General features: G+C 36.2%; 2 protein-coding genes across 2 annotated transcripts; both read left to right on the top strand.

Moving 5' to 3' along the window:
- Positions 1–4,202: 4,202 nt before the first annotated feature.
- On the top strand, positions 4,203–14,533 carry adm2b (adrenomedullin 2b; the record flags this gene model as incomplete). The annotated part of the gene is made up of 2 exons (XM_058752188.1): positions 4,203–4,267; positions 12,198–14,533. Coding segments are annotated over 2 exons (441 nt in total), but the record flags the coding sequence as incomplete, so codon positions are not given.
- A 1,988-nt stretch (positions 14,534–16,521) lies between these two features.
- On the top strand, positions 16,522–19,559 carry miox (myo-inositol oxygenase). The gene is given in 11 exon segments (XM_058752058.1): positions 16,522–16,648; positions 16,846–16,917; positions 17,023–17,103; positions 17,381–17,543; positions 17,775–17,842; positions 17,935–18,022; positions 18,025–18,043; positions 18,248–18,315; positions 18,738–18,787; positions 18,889–19,001; positions 19,128–19,559. Coding segments are annotated over 11 exon segments (849 nt in total). The 5' UTR covers positions 16,522–16,630; the 3' UTR covers positions 19,237–19,559.
- Positions 19,560–19,581: the final 22 nt, after the last annotated feature.

Below are 19,581 nucleotides of genomic sequence, written 5' to 3'. Positions count from 1 at the left end.
TATTACTTTGTCTTTTTTATCTTGTGCAAAGTAAGAAGGAACTCAATTTTGGGATGACGGACTGTTACATTTGTCAAACACACAAGACAGTATATTAGTATCCTATTATACACAGTATTTGTTTTAAAGCAGTATACAGTATGTATGTCATTCAGTAGCCTATGCAAAATGTTTCAAACAGTAGCTACACTGTTGAATGCTAGACTGCAGTCACAAAACTCTAACCACATTACATGTTTTTAATTCCAGTGAGTGAATAATTAATTAACAAATCTCTTATTTTGCATTTTAAGTCCATGTTTGTGTAAAAATTTGTTTACTTATAAGTTCAGCCAAATGATCATGACAAGTAAAGCGAATGGCATAGGATACAGGCCAGTGAAGTGTGCTCTGTTGCATACCACACATTTAGGCTAAAGTAGAATATCATCCAATTCATGCAGATAAAGAAAATACACATATTATAAAGAGTATGCATACTATATGCTATAGAAGCAGTATACTAGTATTTCAAACACTCCTGGAAAAGCAACACATACACTTGATGCTGTACTTTTCACAGGTCTAGTCTGTGTAGCTGCTCTTATTAAATAGTATGAGTAGTATGATAGCATGTAATTCCAAATGCTGCGTCCCAATGTGCATGCTATCCATCGTAAATTCTGTGTGATATTAGTAATTTTCAATACTATTTAGGGCAGACAGGGTGGATAGTATGCACATTGGGACGCAGGGTATGTGTCAAAGCATTAAGTGAACATAAATGTGTTGCTCCAGCAGGGGGAAGCAAAGGGAAACTGTCATTGAAAAAGACTTTCACCATCCACCACCAGACCAACACACTCCTATTACGTTAAAATCTGCTGAACACTAAAGTTATGGAGATTTAAAACGCACACACACACACACACACACACACACACACACACACACACACACACACACACACACACATTTAATCAAAATACTTAACTCCAAAGGGCTGTTAGCACTACATTATGAAACCTTGTGAAGCAGTGTTTGGATAAGAAGTTGAAATAAAGACCTTGACCATTGAAACATCTCATAAGTGCACAGATGTGATTGGTTGATTCATCTTTCAGGGCACCTGCTGATGGACTGAGATTGGAGGAATGAGCAGGGGGGGAGGGTACAGTAAAGAACCGTAAATGTGCGCAATAGACTTCTGTGTCTTGTTCCAGTAAAACACTAAAGTAATTTCAGCCTCTCAGTGACAAAAAGAGTTTTTGACAGCAAACAGAGAGTCTATATTGTGAATAGGTTTAAAATTGTGTTGGATCGGAGGTACTTTTCAGAATACAAAATAGGATTCTTAAAAAATAATAATCTACTCCAGGAGGTCAAACTAAATATTGAGTGTTCATTTTAAATGAGTTTTGCAATTTTGCAACCTGTAACCAAAATTAAGGACTGTGTAAATACATTTTAAAAACTTTATTTGTGTGATTTTATTTCCTAGCAATAAACATACATTAAAAAATAATAATAAAAAATACTTAAGTTAACATGGTTCCAAATTCAGTCTAAATTGGGAATAAATTAATATAATTATTAATGATAAACTTAACTTCTATTTTCTGCAAAAAAAAAAAAGAAAGTTCATTAACTTTGGTAACAGGGTTGAATGGTTCAATATTTGTTAAAAATTCAGAAAATGGATGGAGATTAATTACTTTTTTTAAAAATGCAGCAGAAAGGATGAAATTGATGTAAATTTTGTCAAATTCATGGGTGGTGTTAATTTTTTATTACTTTTTATACTAGATAAAAATATAACATCAAATAGTGTTTTAAAATATGCAATTTATTTGTGCATCTATGGTTAAAAAAAATGAAATGCTTCATATCTGGAGTGAATTGGAAATATTGATCTGATTTAGATGGATCAGAGATGAATCTAGCTCTCATCTGAATTTAATCAGGAACAATACACCATTTGAATTCTACAATATTATTTTAATAGGATTATAGTAAAACTGTGCTGAGTTTCATATTATAATAGTGTATAATAATGAAGAGAAGAGAGACACTTGGACAGACACGCAAATATACACTTACACACACAAGCAGGCAGCTCTGTCTGAGAGAACTGAGGCATGAATGCAAGCGTATCCTGTTGCTGTCTGACCCATGACGCAGAACAACACACACACACACACACACACACACACACACACACACACACGCACAGACAGACAGACAGACACACACAGACACTCACTCACTCCAGCTCAGGAGGCATCTGCAGAAACCAAACCAGTTCAAGGGCTAATGCTAATTATTAATATTGCATGAAAACGCGAGCGTTTCATATCTTGTCCTGAAAATCAATTACAATCACAAGTCACAAGAGTAACAAAGAATAAAGCAAATGCACAAAAATATTTAATATTTTATATAAATAATATTTTTACAAAATGCATCTAGTAAATTAAACCAATAAAACAACTTTTTCCAAATAATGAGACACCCAAGTTTATGACACAATTTATAAGACTGAGATGCAATAAACATCCTAAGCTCTTAAACATACAGACATGTGCCTCTGAACACACTGACATATAAACAAACTTGACCTTTATGCTGCTAAACTATAAAAACACAATCATGCGAAACTACAATCGAAAAGAGTGCTGATATAAAATTTAGACAATCGCATTGCTCCAAAAATCACACTAAGGCCAAAGTATAACTATAAAATTACCTTAAACTAGATTCATAACAGAGAAACCGAAACACACGAGCACCAGTCACACACTCGTGGAGTCTCATCTGTGACCGACTCTAATCTACATTAACTCAACTGTTGTTAATACTCTCCAAAATCCTCTATAAAAGAGCACAGGACACAGTGAGCTCTATAAAAACAAACACACACTTCTGTTATTGTCTCTGACCTTTAAATTAAGCCACTATGTCACACCTGACAGCACAATTATATTTTTATATCATGACACATAGTTAAACGTCAGACATGAGCTGAACGCTTGAAACAATATTTCCCTCGAGAACCAGCGTTCCTACAAAAGTCTCATGTTCCTATATACAAATATACTTGAATAAAAAAAGACCAGAGTGTTTTAAAGACAAATCCTACCAAGAGCCAGATAGGATTTACATATTGAATAAATATTGTATTTTGTGCACAAAACACATTAAATAATTTTTTTTTTAAATCTACATTTTATTCATATTTTACCACAACATTTTATCTCTTGAATATTTAAAAAAATATATTTTACATTATATATAATAAAATGCATATATATTTTAAATATCATATGCTCCAGAAGGAAAAACGATGGGGGTGGGGGGTGAAAACATTTTGAATTTGAATTCAATTTAAATTATTTTGTCTTCTAGGAAACATAAGTATCTTCTGTAGCTTCTAAAGGGCAGTACTGAATGAAAACAAATATGATATTTAGGCAAAATATGAAACATTTACACATCTTCATTCTGTTCAAAAGTTTTCACTTTTGACTAAAACTGTATATAGGCTTTAAATATAAAATACATTTCATTTTTTTATTTTATTACCTTTGTAAACATATTATTACATATAACTCAACATATTACATGAATTATGAAAGTATAGTCTTATATGTGCGTGTTGTAAATATGAAAAAAAAAGTATCAATACCGTTATACATATTATTATCATGCATTAGCATATTGGCCACGCCCCCACTCATTCGGTATGGTCGAAAACACAGTCATCTACGGTGATATGAAACGAATTAGTTGCTTTAAGGAGGATGCTGATTCATTATAACTGCTTCAAGCCTGAAATGCAGCTATCCATGTCTCCTCCCTCTCAGTATTTAAGCATCTGCTCCATCCACGAGACTTCTGAGTCAGTACTGAGAGTTTCTCCAGCCAAATCAATCAAAGTCCTTCACGCACAGGAGCTTTAAAAACCGCGATTTCAACAGTCTTACACACTGTGGAATTAATGATATGAAATGAACCGGATACATCGTTTTAGTGTGTCTTTTAAAGTAAGGAGTGAACAAGTTTCTTCTCTCTTTAAAAGTGGCTTTTCGTTAGAACTTTAAGTTTGTAAGTGAACGGCTCTCTCCTCTTCTCTCCTCCACAGCTGCGCGTCTCTATCTGAGCTGAGGAACATCATCTCAACATTATTCACTGGGACTGTAGAGGACAACAGACTGCGATCATGAAATCTGCTGCTCGTCTGTGCGTTTCTGCTGCCTCTGCAAACACTCGCGCTGCCGCTGCGCAACAGGTGAGAGAGCTCGGACGCGATCGCATCTATCTATCTATCCTGTATAGCTATACATAATAAAAACACTGTGATCGATATTCTCAGTATTAAATATTACGACCACTAAGGTTTATGTATAGGTTTCGTGGGCATTTTTTGGTATGTAAATAAATCTGGTAACAAAATATCTTAACTTGTAACGGTAACACTTTACAATAAGGTGTAATTTGTTAACATTAGTTAATGTATTATCTAACATGAACAAACAATGAACAATGCATTTATTACAGTATTTATTAATCTTTGTTAATGTTAGTTAATGAAAATAATTCATGTTCATTATTTATGTTAGTTCACAGTGCATTAACTAATGTTAACAAGCACAACTTGTGATTTTAATAATGCATTAGTAAATGCTGAAATTAACTAAGATTAATAAATGTTGTAGATGTATTGTTCATTCTCAGTTCATGTTTACTAATGTTGTTAACTAATGAACCTTATTGTAAAGTGTTACCCTTGTAACATTAGTTAATGCATTACCTAAAAGCAATGTGAAACTATGTATTTATTAATCTTTGATAATGTTAGTTAATAAACTACAGTTGTTTGTGATAGTTTACAGTGCATTAACTAATTTAACAGATACAGCTTTTACTGATGCATTTTTAAAATCAAATGTTGTAATTAACATTTAGAATTAATAATGTTGTAGATTTATTGTTCAACGTTAGTTCTCGTTAACTAATGCAAACAAATAAAACCTTACTGTAAAGTGTGTTACCATTAGCTACTCTAATATAAACATACACAATGCAGACATCACATAGATTACCAAGTTAAAGTTTAAGTATCATGGCAAGCCATTTTAACATTCATTACTAGTAGGCCTATCTATTGTTAGTATTTACCATATTTGTTAGTGATACTCATTTTGAATTGCTTGTATGTAGGGGTGGAACGGTACACAGATGTCATGGTTCGGTATGTACCTCGGTTCGGGGGTCACGGTTCGATACGATTTCGGTATAACAGGAAAAAATAAAAATCAATTTACTATGCTCGGTTTCTTTTCATTCATTTTGAACAGACAGTAGTACAAATTACTATTTTTTCCGCCTAGATGTGAAAAGTCGTGGCCTAATGGTTAGAGAGTCGGCCTTGTAACCCAAAGGTTGCGAGTTTGAGTCTCAGGTCCGGCAGGAATTGTAGGTGGGGGGAGTGAATGTCCAGCGCCCTCTCCACCTCCAATACCACGACTGAGGTGCCCTTGAGCAAGGCACCGAACCCCCAACTGCTCCGCAGCATAAATGGCTGCCCACTGCTCCGGGTGTGTGTTCATGGTGTGTGTGGACTTAGGATGGGTTAAATGCAGAGCACAAATTCCAAGTATGGGTAACTTGGCCACATGTCATGTCACTTAAAAAGGAATAAATTCTTGAAATATATTTGATTTAGTTTACAGATAAACAAGGGAAAAAAACAGTGCCTATATACACACGCTTAATTTGTTCACAGAAAGGAAACTCAAATGGCAGAAAGCGACATCTTATTTGTTTTCTTTATTTTACAAAAGCACAATGTTTTGTTTTCATGGTGAGTGTACACAAATAAAAGCAGACCTTTATACAGTGATGCATTATTAATAAGACAATAAGTGTTTAAAGTTGATTCTGCTGGTATAAGGAAACAGTTGAAGTGATCACGCCGGAGCACACACACACAAAACATCTCAGTTCCAGCATTGCTAACTTGACAGCACAGTTGGTACTTTATCAAAATAAAATACAGTAAACCAAACATCAGTGTGCCCGCCTCTGTGTCACCATTGGAACAGCCTGTATTCATTGTAAGGCCTCATGCACCGAACCGAGATGTCCGTACCGTGACAGTTCGGTATGAATACATGTATCGTTCCTCCTCTACTTGTATGTAATCGAACAGTGAATTGTCATTATTTTTTGTCAAGTAGTTCAGTAGTTTTTTTATAGCAATTATAATTAGTGTAATAGGAAATAATACTAGGTGGTGTGAATTGAGTTAAATTGGGAAAATGGCCTAATTATCCTGAATTAACCCTGCAATACCACTTTGCCACAAATAAATATTCCCAAACTTGAATGATACTAGATGCTACCGATACAGTGACTAGTATCAAAGGGACATAGGTAATATAAATAGTATGTAAATATTAAGTACGAATGAATAATTTAATACTAGTCACAACTGACCTATCGGAAAGCCCCTCCCCTCGAACGCAGACTAGCCAATGGCAGTCGAGTATCAGTTGCACAGGGAGCGGAACTCGGACATCTTTAGGTTTCAGCGCCATAGAGAAACATTGGAAGATCCGAAGCTCGCATCGGTTTTATGGCTTCAAAAATGGAAAAACGATGTGCTTGGGGTACTTGTCCTGAGAGGATGGGCGATATAATTTATTTTATTACATTTCCTGAATCCAAACAAAACAGAGCAAAATGTCCCTAAGTATTCACCCCAATACAAATGAAGACAAAAACGTTCATTTTCTGGTTGTCATACACTCATTAAGTTACAGTTTTCATCTGCTCAAGCAGAACGTTAATGTTAGGTATCTCTGGCTAAAACTAGCTAACGTTAAAGTTAGTGAGTCCATGCTAACGTACAAACCTAAATAGCGGACTGTTCTCGCATCTTGTACAGTGTAGGTCAAAAACACAAACGAAGGTCTACATTTCAGCGCCTCTCCATATTAAACTGGTTAAATGTACATTAATTTAATCGTAGCCTGCGATACATGAACAGTGTTGATCCTGCATGTTGTCATCCGCGATCGTGATGACCAACCATAATATGAGACTTCTCCCGCTTGCATTGTTATCTCCGAGTTACCCACCGTATTTATTTTTAAATATTCTATAAATACCTCCATGGAATATTGAATTCCCATTTGGTGGCCTTCTGTGTCCAAAATTGTGCAAAAACATCGTGGGACAAGGTTTTCACACTGTAGCTGTCATTGTAAGACAGTGAGCAACTCCCTTTGTTTGTCCGAGGGAGCAACAGTAACTAAGGGGGGCTGGGCTTACTGATAGGTCAATTGAAGTATTAATATTTAAAGAATGGGTACTAGTGAAATTGAAAACAATACTAGTCACTATTGGATTACAGTACGAGTATAACTGAAGATTAATAAGACTAATAAAAACAATACATAGTAGTTCGTTGCAGAATATATGTTAATATGGCTTGCCACGTGTGTGTGTGTGTGTGCGCATGTGGGTGTGACCTGTAGTTCTCTGTGAGATAGTATGTGTCACTTGACTGTCTGCATTTGGCACAGAGAGTGCAGGAGAGACGTACGTGCCACCTGTAACGTAGTTTCTCAGCTTTCCCCATCGTGACCGCTTAGTCATGATATGGATCAGGCTATTTCTAACTCTGACTTGCAAGATACAACACTGAATCATGCCTACAACAAAATACACATACCTCCAAAATTCTGCATTAAATTGCATTACTCCTAAATTGGATTAAATATAAAGTATTGAATTAAGTGGCATTCATTTTATACGAGCACACTTTAAGCAAAACGTTTCACAAAATTTAAATGGTAGAACAATAGATATAATAATAGAAATGTTGCAAAATGAACATACAAGCATTTAGACACTGGCTTTTGGTTGAGGAACTGACTTCATACATAAAGCACTTACAGCAGTCACTTAAAAGTAGTTGGTAAAATATGCTATTTGGTAATATAATTCATTTTACATTTTATTGGTATGACTTAGTGTGCAAATACCTTTTGAGGGTCACTTCAGCTGTTGTAATGATGTCACCTCTGATCTCAAAGCCTGATTGAATATCATCTCAGTGTCTCCCCCTCCTGGTGGGCAGAGGCCGTTTCCTCCACTGAACAATGAGACTGGCCTTCAAAAGCGAAACAAGCTTACAGAACAAATCGGAATACGCAGTGTGTGCCTAATGTGAGAAAAGGTCAAACAGACGGAGTGAGGTCACAAACACAAACACCAAGTGATTTAGGACTTTAATGTTCAACTGGAAATTAAATCCTCTTTTGCGCACACACTCGCGCAAGGGCACAATGAATTTATGTAAGGTGGATTTAAGCAGTTTCCCCCACCAAATTAGCCCCTCTAGCACTGTTTTTAAAAATGTGCCTCTCAGAGAGTGGATTGCAACATCATTCTTAACAGTTTGTGTGATTAAGATTGGTATTTGTGCATGCTAACATCTCTCAGGCCCCATGCAGGGCTCTAATGTGGGAACGCTTCTCAACAATCTCTTTCTCTTTCTCACCTGAAACTTCCAGACTTCCCCCTAGTCTTCAGAATAAAACATCACAATACGTCTCCTATTCGTCCTCTACAATCTAAGAGACTCTTCACCCTGTGTGCTGTCTTCCATATGTGTGTGTGTGTGTGTGTGTGTGTGTAATCTAGCACCTGAAACTGAAGTGTATGAATGGAGCAGTGAAACAGTAGGACTTTAGCTTGGGGCAGAGGCTTAGAAGGGCTTATGCCGGGACGAAGTGATTGAGTAACTGTGCCTGGCTGCTGCTCTCCGGCCTGATTTCAATTCAGTGTACATTTATGATGCATAGGGGCTTTGCTCATCTAATCATGTGTACAACTGCAACAAAGGGTGTCAAACTAATTAAGATAAGAAGCCGGATTTCATCACGATAATGCAAAGGAAGCCAATTACAAAGTGCATGTAAAACAAAGAACATTATAGAACTTGAAACAAGATCAAAGGAAAGAGTTCACTGATTAAATTTGAACTGTGCCACCAAACAGGATGCTGAATTGGATTTTTACATTTAAATTTAAGAATACAGCATTGAAAAGGACTGAAATATAAAAAAAAAAAAAAAATAATATATATATATATATATATATATATATATACATATATACACACACACACACACAGTATGACACATTTTTAAAATGTTGGCTAGACAATGAATTGTTTGAAAATTTCGAAAAATGTTTAAAAGGTCTTCAAGTTGAAGGGTTTATAAAAGACAGAACAGAATGATAGAACAAAGGGATTGACAGAACGACAGATAGAAAAAAAAAATACAGATCAACAGAACAATGGATAGAACAGATAAAACGAACAGTAGAAAGACAGAATGGCCAGCAGAACGACAGATAGAATGACAGATGGACAGAACGATGGCTAGAACGCCTGTTCAAATGACCAATAGATACAGTAGATAGACAGACATACAGAATGACATAAATATAACCACCTATCGGCTGATAAAATGACAGCTAGATTTACAGACAGAACGATAGACAGATTTCTGAGCCACAAAATAATCAAGCTAACACAGTGTAAAAGCTCTTAATGACGTGTGTGTGTGTGTGTGTGTGTGTTGCTCAGGAAAGGCTTGACAGCATTTAGGCTGATGGTGACCTTCACAAGAGGGAAAGCAGTGTGTGTTTTGTTGGTAAGCAGTGTGTGTAGCGCATGTTAAATGAGGAGTGTGTTTTGATTCCGAGCTTGTTCAGTCTTTCTGACTCTGGCCCACATTTAATGATATGTACAAGCAAGTGTGAGACCAGCAAACACACACAAACACACACACACACACACACACACACACACACACACACACAGAGACCTGTACTGACCCTGAGCCCCGGCAGTCCCACATCTCCGGTTCTGCTACAGACTCATTAGAACCGCTCCAACACACACGTAATGTCAGCTATTCAGGAGCTGCCCACAGTGGTGCTCGTGCAGCTGAAGTGAGTTTAAAGTTGACTGGCATGTAATAAATGATCTACTTCAGTCACATTTCAATTATGCATAGTATAACCCAAGTTTAGTAGATACTATAACTACACCATTTGGCACCTAAAAGACTTGAGCAACATATAAATTGCTACTATTTCATCATAGTATTACAGTACCAATTGTGAACTTTTATGCCCCTCGAGCCTGCATTTATTTAATCAAACTAGAGTAAAAACAGTAATATTGTGAAATATTATAATTTAAAGAACTTTTCTATTTTCAAATGTAATTTATTTCGGTGATGCGCAGCTGAATTTTCAGCATCATAACTCCAATCGTCAGTGACACATGATCCTTCAGAAATCATTCTAATATGCTAATTTGCTGCTCAATAAACATTTCTTATTATTAGCGGTGTTAAAAACTGTGCTGCTTAATATTTTTGTGGAAACCGTGACATTTGTTTCTGCAGGGTTCTTTGGTGAACAGAAAGTTCAAAAGAACAGCATTTATTTTAAATAGAAATCTATATAAACATTAGAAATGCATTTACTGTCTCTTTTGATTCATTTAATGCTATAAAAGTACTAATTTCTTTCAAAACAAATTTAAAGCGTATAGAAATGTAGAAAGGTATAGTATCATAGTCTTCAAATCAAGCGCTAAACAAAGGTTTACACTGGACCCATGATATAACCATTAAATGCTCCTTATGACCGGAAACCCACAGCAATCGGAAATGTTTTTGAAACTTTGTGTAGACAGTGAAAGTGATTTTGTGTATGTGTGTGTTATACTACAGCCAGTCCAGACTAATCCTTTTCAGAAACATTCTGATTCAGATTAGATTTCAAGTATTACCCTATATCCCACCCTAATGCTCAACATAAACACAGCCTATGACACCCACTGAAAATTACACTTAAACACATACTTGCAGATACTCAAGTATCATGCTTAGTAACATGTGTTATTAATGTTATTATATTCACAAACATAAATAAATATATAAAATTCAAATAAACAAATAAAATGTAACAAATTCAAATGCTGTACAAACAGATAACAATTCAGGAAAACTGCAAATACAAACATTTCCTAAAAAGAAAATCTCACATAATCTTTCTCACCTGCAGGTTTGGCAGGGATGTAGATCTCTGCCAGGTGCATGATGGGTATTAGTGCCAGTTTATTCATGAGCTAGAAAACACAAAGCACAAGTCAAAGGTGTTTAAGCAGTCTGACATGTGAGTGTCTGGCTCAACCAATGCCACGGGACCACCTGACTGGCTGAATAATGGCAGATGTTTGGAATTCATCTGGAAAATAATATTATTAATGTGTTGCTGCAAGATTTGCTTTGAAACAATTTTAACTCAGAAATCACAAATAATTACAAAGTCAAGTCAAGTCACCTTTATTTATATAGCGCTTTTAACAATACAGATTGTGTCAAAGCACTTAACAGTATCAAATTGAAAGATAGAGTGTCAGTAATGTATAATGATAAGATTAAACACTCAATTTTCAGTTAAAGGCATTTCATTAGTGAATTCAGAGATGTCATTGTCTAGCTCAGTTTAGTTTAAATAGTATCTATGCAATCAAATCGGCGATAATCGCTAGAAATTAAGTGTCCCCAACTGAGCAAGCCAGAGGCGACAGCGGCAAGGAACCAAAACTCCCTCTGTGACAGAATGGAGAAACCAGGCTCAGTCGGGGAGCCAGTTCTCCTCTGACCAGACGGAAACATTTTACATATAAAATAACTAAATGAATAGCAAATATAGTGCCAAACAGTCACAGAATCCCTCCAACACAGTGCAGAGACCTCAGTCTAACAATTTTACATCCCCTCCGTTTCATTTTTACTAATATTCTAACAAACAACGAATGCTCTGAATGTCTCCTGAGGAGCCAGACTTGAAGACAGGGAAGCACGTGAAGGAGTAGGTGTCCTAGAGTGAGGGAATATTAGTGCATGCCACAAATAACTCGGACTACAGCCAGAGAAATGCTTGATTAATAACAGGCTTCAGATACTAAAATGGTCCTAATACTGCCAAGCCTCTAATTTAATACTTAAACTACGTCAGCTTCTATGTGAATGTCTGAATGACGTATTTAAATAGATCTGGACAATGCATGCACGCACTTCACTGGTGGTCAACCAAACAATTTCTCTTTCTCTCACCAGATCGAGTTTTCCCAGCAAACCTGAGAAACTTCCAGAAACACAGGGTGGTAATGCCATGGAAACCATCACCATTCCTTCAATAGCTTCGAGTGCCAGGGCAGGAGAGCGCCGTGCGGTCTGGAGGGCCCTCCTGCATAAAGGACCTCCGGTGAAACAGACCAACACATCAGCCAATCAAAACAGGGAACATTTCCGGGAACGTCGGCATGTCCTCAGAGGGTCACGAAGTCACCTGCAGGGTCAGCTGATGCGTGTGGGATGCGTCCTCGGCACATGCCAGGTACAAAACCTCAGCCACCGTCTCTATCAGCTGAATGGCCAAAGCGGACGGCAAGACGTGCCAATCAATCCCAGAAGTCCACATAGTTATGGATAAGACTATGAATGACCACACAGTAAAAACCTATCCAAAAATGTGACTTCAGAAGACCACCGACACACCAGCAGGCAACCAATCAACAACTGGCGTAATCAATTTACAGGCGTCCTGTTATGAGAAATCGAATTCTCTTGATCTTTTGAAATAAAGGAGTCATTCAAGTCTTACTGCAACTTTAAGAACTCTAAACTTCTTTCAACAAACATTTATTGAAACAAAAACAACTCGCTATGAATGTCTGCAACTTTTGATGTCATCTAACATTAACATACAGTATGATCGCCAACGTTAACCTGCAAGCTTCGATTTAAATGTTCAGAAACTTGGCCTGGCCTTTCATACAGAGTAGTAAGGAGGATGTGAGATATTACTCCTAAACACCAGAGGAAATCACGAGAAGTGTAAAAAATGAGGGAAAGTTTGAGAAACCTGATTGTGTGTAGCACCCACAGCTCTGCAGATCTATCTGACCTGAACAGTCTGAGTTTTCATTTCAGCATGGATTGTTTAATGAATCTCTTTAATGTCTTAAAGCAACTTTGGAGCCAACAGAAAACACTACAAAAAACAAACAACAACAACAACAACTTAGTGGATCTCAGGGAATAAAATAAAACTGTAAACATTATATGTCCCCCTTTAACAATCAATTGTCCTTTTTCGTTCCATTCTGTAATGAAGTGACTTGAACCTTCATTATCTTTACAGTAATCCCACACTGTCTCTCGCTCTCTAAGCCAGGACAAATTGCCCTTGACTGAGCCATGTAAAGCCGAACAGAGCTTCAATGTGAACATCTTAAGAGTAAACATCCTGTATTTGGACACTTAAGCTGTACTTATTTATGAATCTAACTACATTAGATAAAATATTAAACCAAGTGGCGTTTATTTAAAAGAATGATAGCACAAAATGTTTGTTAGGTTTCAAATGATAAAAAACAACAACTCTGAATTGAAAACAAAATGTTTTTGAATTATCTAATTCAATGATTATTGGTCATGTCACAATGATGTTAATCCTGATACAGTACGTTGCATCTAAAAGCCCCATATTTGTGGAAATATGTGGAAATCAGAGGGATATTTTTTCAGTGAATAACAAAGTTTTATCAAAGTTGTTTAAAATTGCAAAAATGCTCCAAAAATTCAGTATTTTCTTGCAGATACCATTCGGTTTGATATTTTGTCATCTTAACAGTAGCTGTTTTTAAATAGGTTTCCAGAGCTCTCCTCCCATCAGCCATTGGCTGGACAAACAGATAGTCCTGCCCCAAACTCACTGAGTTGGCTGAGCCAACATCAACTTTTTGGGCCGCTCAGACCAACAGAGTAATGTTACAAGCGTCAGACTCGCACTGTTTACACTCTTCGGGGAAATGAAAGTCTTACTTATAGCCGTCTCTGCACTTTACACTAGGATTGGAGAAAGTATTTTCACTTCGAAAAATTACACACAGCCACTTTAAGTGTCCACATACCTTTTGGGACCACTGTATATTCTCATTTTAACTTTTAAAATGTCAAATCTTCATCCATAAAGCTCTTAAACTTTCAACACTGTCTGATCGTGTATGTTGCACATGCCAGTCTCACAACATAAAAATCACAAATACAAATAAAACATGGGCAACAAATATAAACAATTCTCTGGCCAAACAAAAACACACACACATATTCACACACTCATACGCACACCTTCAGTTTGTCATAGTGTGTCAGTGGTGGAATGTCTGCTATCCTTATGTTCACATATAGGTCAAATGTTTCTATTAAACAAAGCACTTTAAAAGCAACATGATCAATCACCTTTAATGCCATTGACTTGAATGGAAGAGATGTTATTTAATTCTAAGTTAACAAAAGCTTGTGTAAATATTTTGCAAGTGTATAATGACGGAGTGTTTGTAGTTATGTGCCAGTGCTGTGCATTTTAATATGATTAAGCTGTTTCAATAAACAAAACAAATTCAAATGGTTATAGTTTTGTTTGTTAAGTGTCATGTGGGCAGCTGTAATAGAATGCAAACACATATAGTACACGCACAGATCATTACCATTGTGACCTTCTGAGTCAGAGCGACACCAGCGATATTATCAATAGCTCAGCAAGACCCAAAAACAATGTGGTAAAATCAATGCGACTCAGCTGGCTTACTGCTTTCATAAAATCATCAGAAATATGATAAGAATATGATAAAATGCACCAATTAGTAATAAATAGTTGCACTGCCATTCACTGCCAAAAGTTTGGGGGTGGAAAGATTTTTAAAATGTTTGTGAAAGAAGTCTCTTCTGCTCACCAGGCTGCATTTATTTGAGCAAATATACAGTAAAAACAGAAATATTATTACATAATTTATTCCTATGATGCAAAAGCTGAATTTTCAGCAGCATTACTCCAGGCTTCAGTGTCACATGATCCTTCAGAAATAATTGTAAAATGCTGATTTGCTGCTCAAGAAACATTACCTATTATTCTCAACGCTGAAAAGAAAACAGTTGTGCTGCTTAACATTTTTGTGGAACCCATGATACTTTTTTCAGGATTCTTTGATGAATAACAAAAACAGCATTTATTTGAAATAGAAATCTTCTGTACGATTATATATGTATTTACTGTCACTTTTGATCAAATTAATGCATCTTTGCTAAATGAAAGCATTATTTAGTAAGTAATCTGGGTATTGTGGCCTATTGTTACTGTACTAATACTGAATTTCAGATATAGCCTGCTATTAATTTGACATACAGCGCTTTTTAATTACAAGGCTTATAAAAGACATTATTTAGTCACATGTCTCAATGGAAACCCCTTCTTACAACATTCTCCTTGTGTGACATCCATTCAGGAGAGTTTTAGGTCAGACTGCCACCTGATGGCTGCAGATCTGAAACATTACACAAAAAAAATATGAATACATTATGTATGTTATAATACATTGGATTGGTTGTGTCAACTTTTGCTGCCGAGTTATTCTCAATTAAACATCTACTATAATATAACGAAAAATTGCAGTTTGAATATTTTGAATGGCCGTTAATAGAAAAAAGATGCTTTGAGAGGCAGAGGGTGTAGTTATAGTATCCATTTAATAATAACAACATTTAATTTAAGAGCCCTATTTTATTTTCATCTCTATAACTGCATAACCAAACATCTCAACAAAAATAAAAATCCTGCCAAAGATGAGGAAACAAAGGAACATTGTAGATGTGCTCTAGACCACATACATCACAGACTCACCCACAAACTATCAGCCAATAAAAATGAGGGGTGTAACCTACTGTACATAAAAGGACACACTAGACTTTACATCAGCTCTGCATAGAAACAAACATACAGACCATCATTACAATTCCCCAAAATGTGCTGTTGTGCTTTTCGGCACCATAAACTGACAGACAGCTCGCTATTTACAAAGTCAAATTCAAAGAATCACTGTTATCATGATACCAATCTAAAGGTTCTGAACGTTCTGGCGAAGCACAAATAAAACAGTTTAGATACGATCTAAAAATAAGACTCTTTAAACACAAGCATTGAAGCCGTTGTAAAATAATAATAAAAAAATAACTGATTGTAATCAGTAAAATCAAAAATAATCGTAATCTTTAGGGAAGATATTATTATTCAGAAATTAACTAAACAAATTCTACAAAAAAGAAAACCAAATAGTGAAAACCACATTAAAACAAATGTATGAATATAATGGGTTATAGTAAAGTAGTAACTCATTCACACTCTAAATTACTATTAAACCAAAATCCCTTAGTCACTGTAACGTACAGTGTGTCCTTTCTGAACCAGACTGTATTTGGGCCAAGATATCCCAGTATTGAGCACTCAAACACGCAAACACACACCTTTACGCACACTGACGGACCCCTGGAAGCTTCAGAGAGAAAGCAAAGTGGAGAAAGTTAAAGTGTTACTAGTTTTTCCCACTACAGTTCAGAGACCCCACACGCACAGCATCGATAAATAGAGCAGTCAGAGACGCCAAACACACAACATCCTCCTTCATCCTCAACAACACACTCTCATCTGAATCATGAGGGTGGTGAACCTGGTATGTACCTGACATTCAGACTATTATTTACATACATGCTTCATAATTTCCTCAACGGTGCGTAAAGCAGAATCGTAGCTACTACACATGAATAATCATTTTTGACCGTTTTGCAATGCTGAAAACTGTCAGACTGTCATTCTTTGAGTTGGTAGACCAAGTCTTATTAGTTGTATCTCTTACACACAAACTACTAGGGTCCGGATCCCTCTCTGGCATATCGCCCTGATAGTCATGAGAAAGACCAATCAGAATTCAGGAACTTTGAGGTAAAACTTGGAATTATGCATATTCTTAATTCATATTTTCTTGTATCATTCCTTTTAATACAACCCTCTTATTTCTATTTTGATGTGTGTACATGTCTAACACAGAGTGGAGCTCTCTTTGACCGTGTGTTTAATACATACAAGCTGATGCACACATACCAAACGCTGGACTTTGTCAAACAGAAGGTTGGTAAAATAATAAACTAAGCATCTCCGTTTGGGTAATAGGCCTGTGCTAACAACTGATAAAATCTAAATGCTAAAATTCAGAATCTCAATTATTACTAAAGGAAATGCATAAATTCTGGATCGGTTACACAGCACAGAATCATATATTGCAAGCTTTTCTCGCCTAGTAAAGTTTATTCTACTGTTTAACTTGACATGTTTCTTTGGAGTTAAAATTTGGTCGATAAAAGACAAACACAAACACTGAACATGACTTCTCACCTTTGACCTTCAGCACCTGGAATGGGCGAACTGCAATCACTTCAGCATGAGAATGATGGAGAACATTGATTCCCTGGACGAGCTTGTTGATGAATCCGACCCTGACGTTGACTTCCCAAATTCTTTCCATGCCTTCCAGACCGCTGAGGGAATCCGCAAAGAGCATCCTGATAAAGGTGAGAGATCAGCGGGGGCAAAGGTCACAGACGTCGCCTTAGTGTACTTAGATAAGACTGTGTTTTACAAAAACACATACCTGAAGTTGTTTTTGTGAAGTTTATGATCAATACGTCCAAACCTGCAGGGCTTCTTTCAGGACTAAAATCTTTAATGTAAAAGCTTTTTGTGCATATTTATATTTGGTCAAATGTTAAAATCCAACTGAATTTAAAATACCTTCTCTCCAGATTGGTTCCAGCTAGTCGGTCTGATCCATGACATAGGAAAAATCATGGCCCTGTATGGGGAGCCACAGGTGAGAGATAAAAGCATCCAATCACAGTGTAAAAACCTACGACATCTGTCCCGTGATAAATAATATATAGAATGCTATTGTGTGCGTTTAAGTGGGCTGTAGTTGGAGATACATTCCCAGTTGGATGCAAGTTTCAGAATTCAATCGTGTTCAGAAACTCAACATTTGAAGGCAATCCGGATGGAAGAACCCTGCACTCAAGTACTGCACCACATATCAAAACAGTCTTATTTAAATACTATTATAGTGTATATTATTAGTCAATATTTTTCTATTAAATGAATTTTTATTCTATTTTCAGCTTTGGGATCTTTAAAAAACATTTATATTTAGCTTAAAATGTAAAAATATGTTGTATAGTATAAACCTGATGTTTTGGCATGTTTTTTTTTTTTTTCATTGCAGCACAGAATTTGGGATTTATGAACCACAATGCGGACTTGATAACGTCTTGATGTCTTGGGGACATGATGGTGAGTGATGTGAAGGATCTTTGCACACAAGACACATTATGATGTTGCATCTAATGTCTCACTGTGAAACATGCTACCGTTCAAAAGTTTGATGTCAGTTGAAAGAATTACTCGTTTTATTTGGCAAGGATGCATTAAATTGCGTCAAAAGTGAAAGTAAAGACATTTATAACGTTGATTTCAAATAAATGCTGTTATTTTGAGCTTTCTATTCTTTTTTATTACGGTTTCCACAAAAATATTAAGCAGCCCAACTGTTTTCAACATTGATAATAATAAGAAATGTTTCCTGAACACCAAATCAGCATATTAGAATGATTTCATGTGACTGTTTCTTTGTTCAAATGAATTCTTACAGACCTCAAACTGTTGAACAGTAGTGAATTTGCTGACTAATGAAAATTCTTCTTGCTCTATTCTAGAGTATCTATACCGGGTAATGAAGTTCAACAAATGCACCATCCCTGAGGAGGTAATGCCACAGAGCTCACCTGAAAAGCAAACAAATATAAACACACATACTCAAACAATACGATTTCATTTATGCTTTTAAAAGCCACTTTCTTCTGCCAGGGTCTTTACATGATCCGCTTCCACTCCTTCTACCCCTGGCACTCAAACGGAGACTACATGCACTTATGCAACGAGAAAGACCTGCAGATGCTGCCCTGGGTCAAAGAGTTTAAGTAAGTCATGAGTTTCTCAACGAGAGCTCGTTTGTGTGTCCGTTTATTCTGCTGTGTGACCCACATATTGAAGGCCTGCCCTCTCACTGATCAAAAACATGCGTCTGTTTGTCTTTCCTCTGACAGCAAGTTTGATTTGTACACCAAGAGCACTGAACTACCGGACGTGGAGAGTCTGAGGCCGTATTATCAGTCTCTCATTGATAAGTACTGCCCCGGGATACTGCGCTGGTGAACGTGTACTAGAATTCTACGAAATTTAAAACATGAATGACACTTCAAATCATGTATAGTTATAGTTTTTGCTCTGTGGGCACTAAAAATGGGTGACTTTAGCCAATTAGAAACCACCTAACATTTTGGCCTCAGAAAATGAAATAAAATTAAAGTAAAATAAAATGATAAAAGTGAACAAGGTATGCATAAAATAAGTTTGATGTACTTGATATAACTGAAATATTAATATCTAACACTTTATCCTATAGTTTCATTGTTAATGCTATATTAAGATTAAATCTAAAAGCTAAAATGAATTTTACTTTAAAATGTACATTTCTTTGGAAATAATGGTGCGTGTGCC

Source organism: Onychostoma macrolepis, chromosome 18 (assembly GCF_012432095.1).
Source record: "Onychostoma macrolepis isolate SWU-2019 chromosome 18, ASM1243209v1, whole genome shotgun sequence".
Taxonomy (NCBI): Eukaryota; Metazoa; Chordata; class Actinopteri; order Cypriniformes; family Cyprinidae; genus Onychostoma; species Onychostoma macrolepis.
Note: the sequence above shows the minus strand (reverse complement) of the source record. Positions and strands in the feature narration are given on the sequence as shown.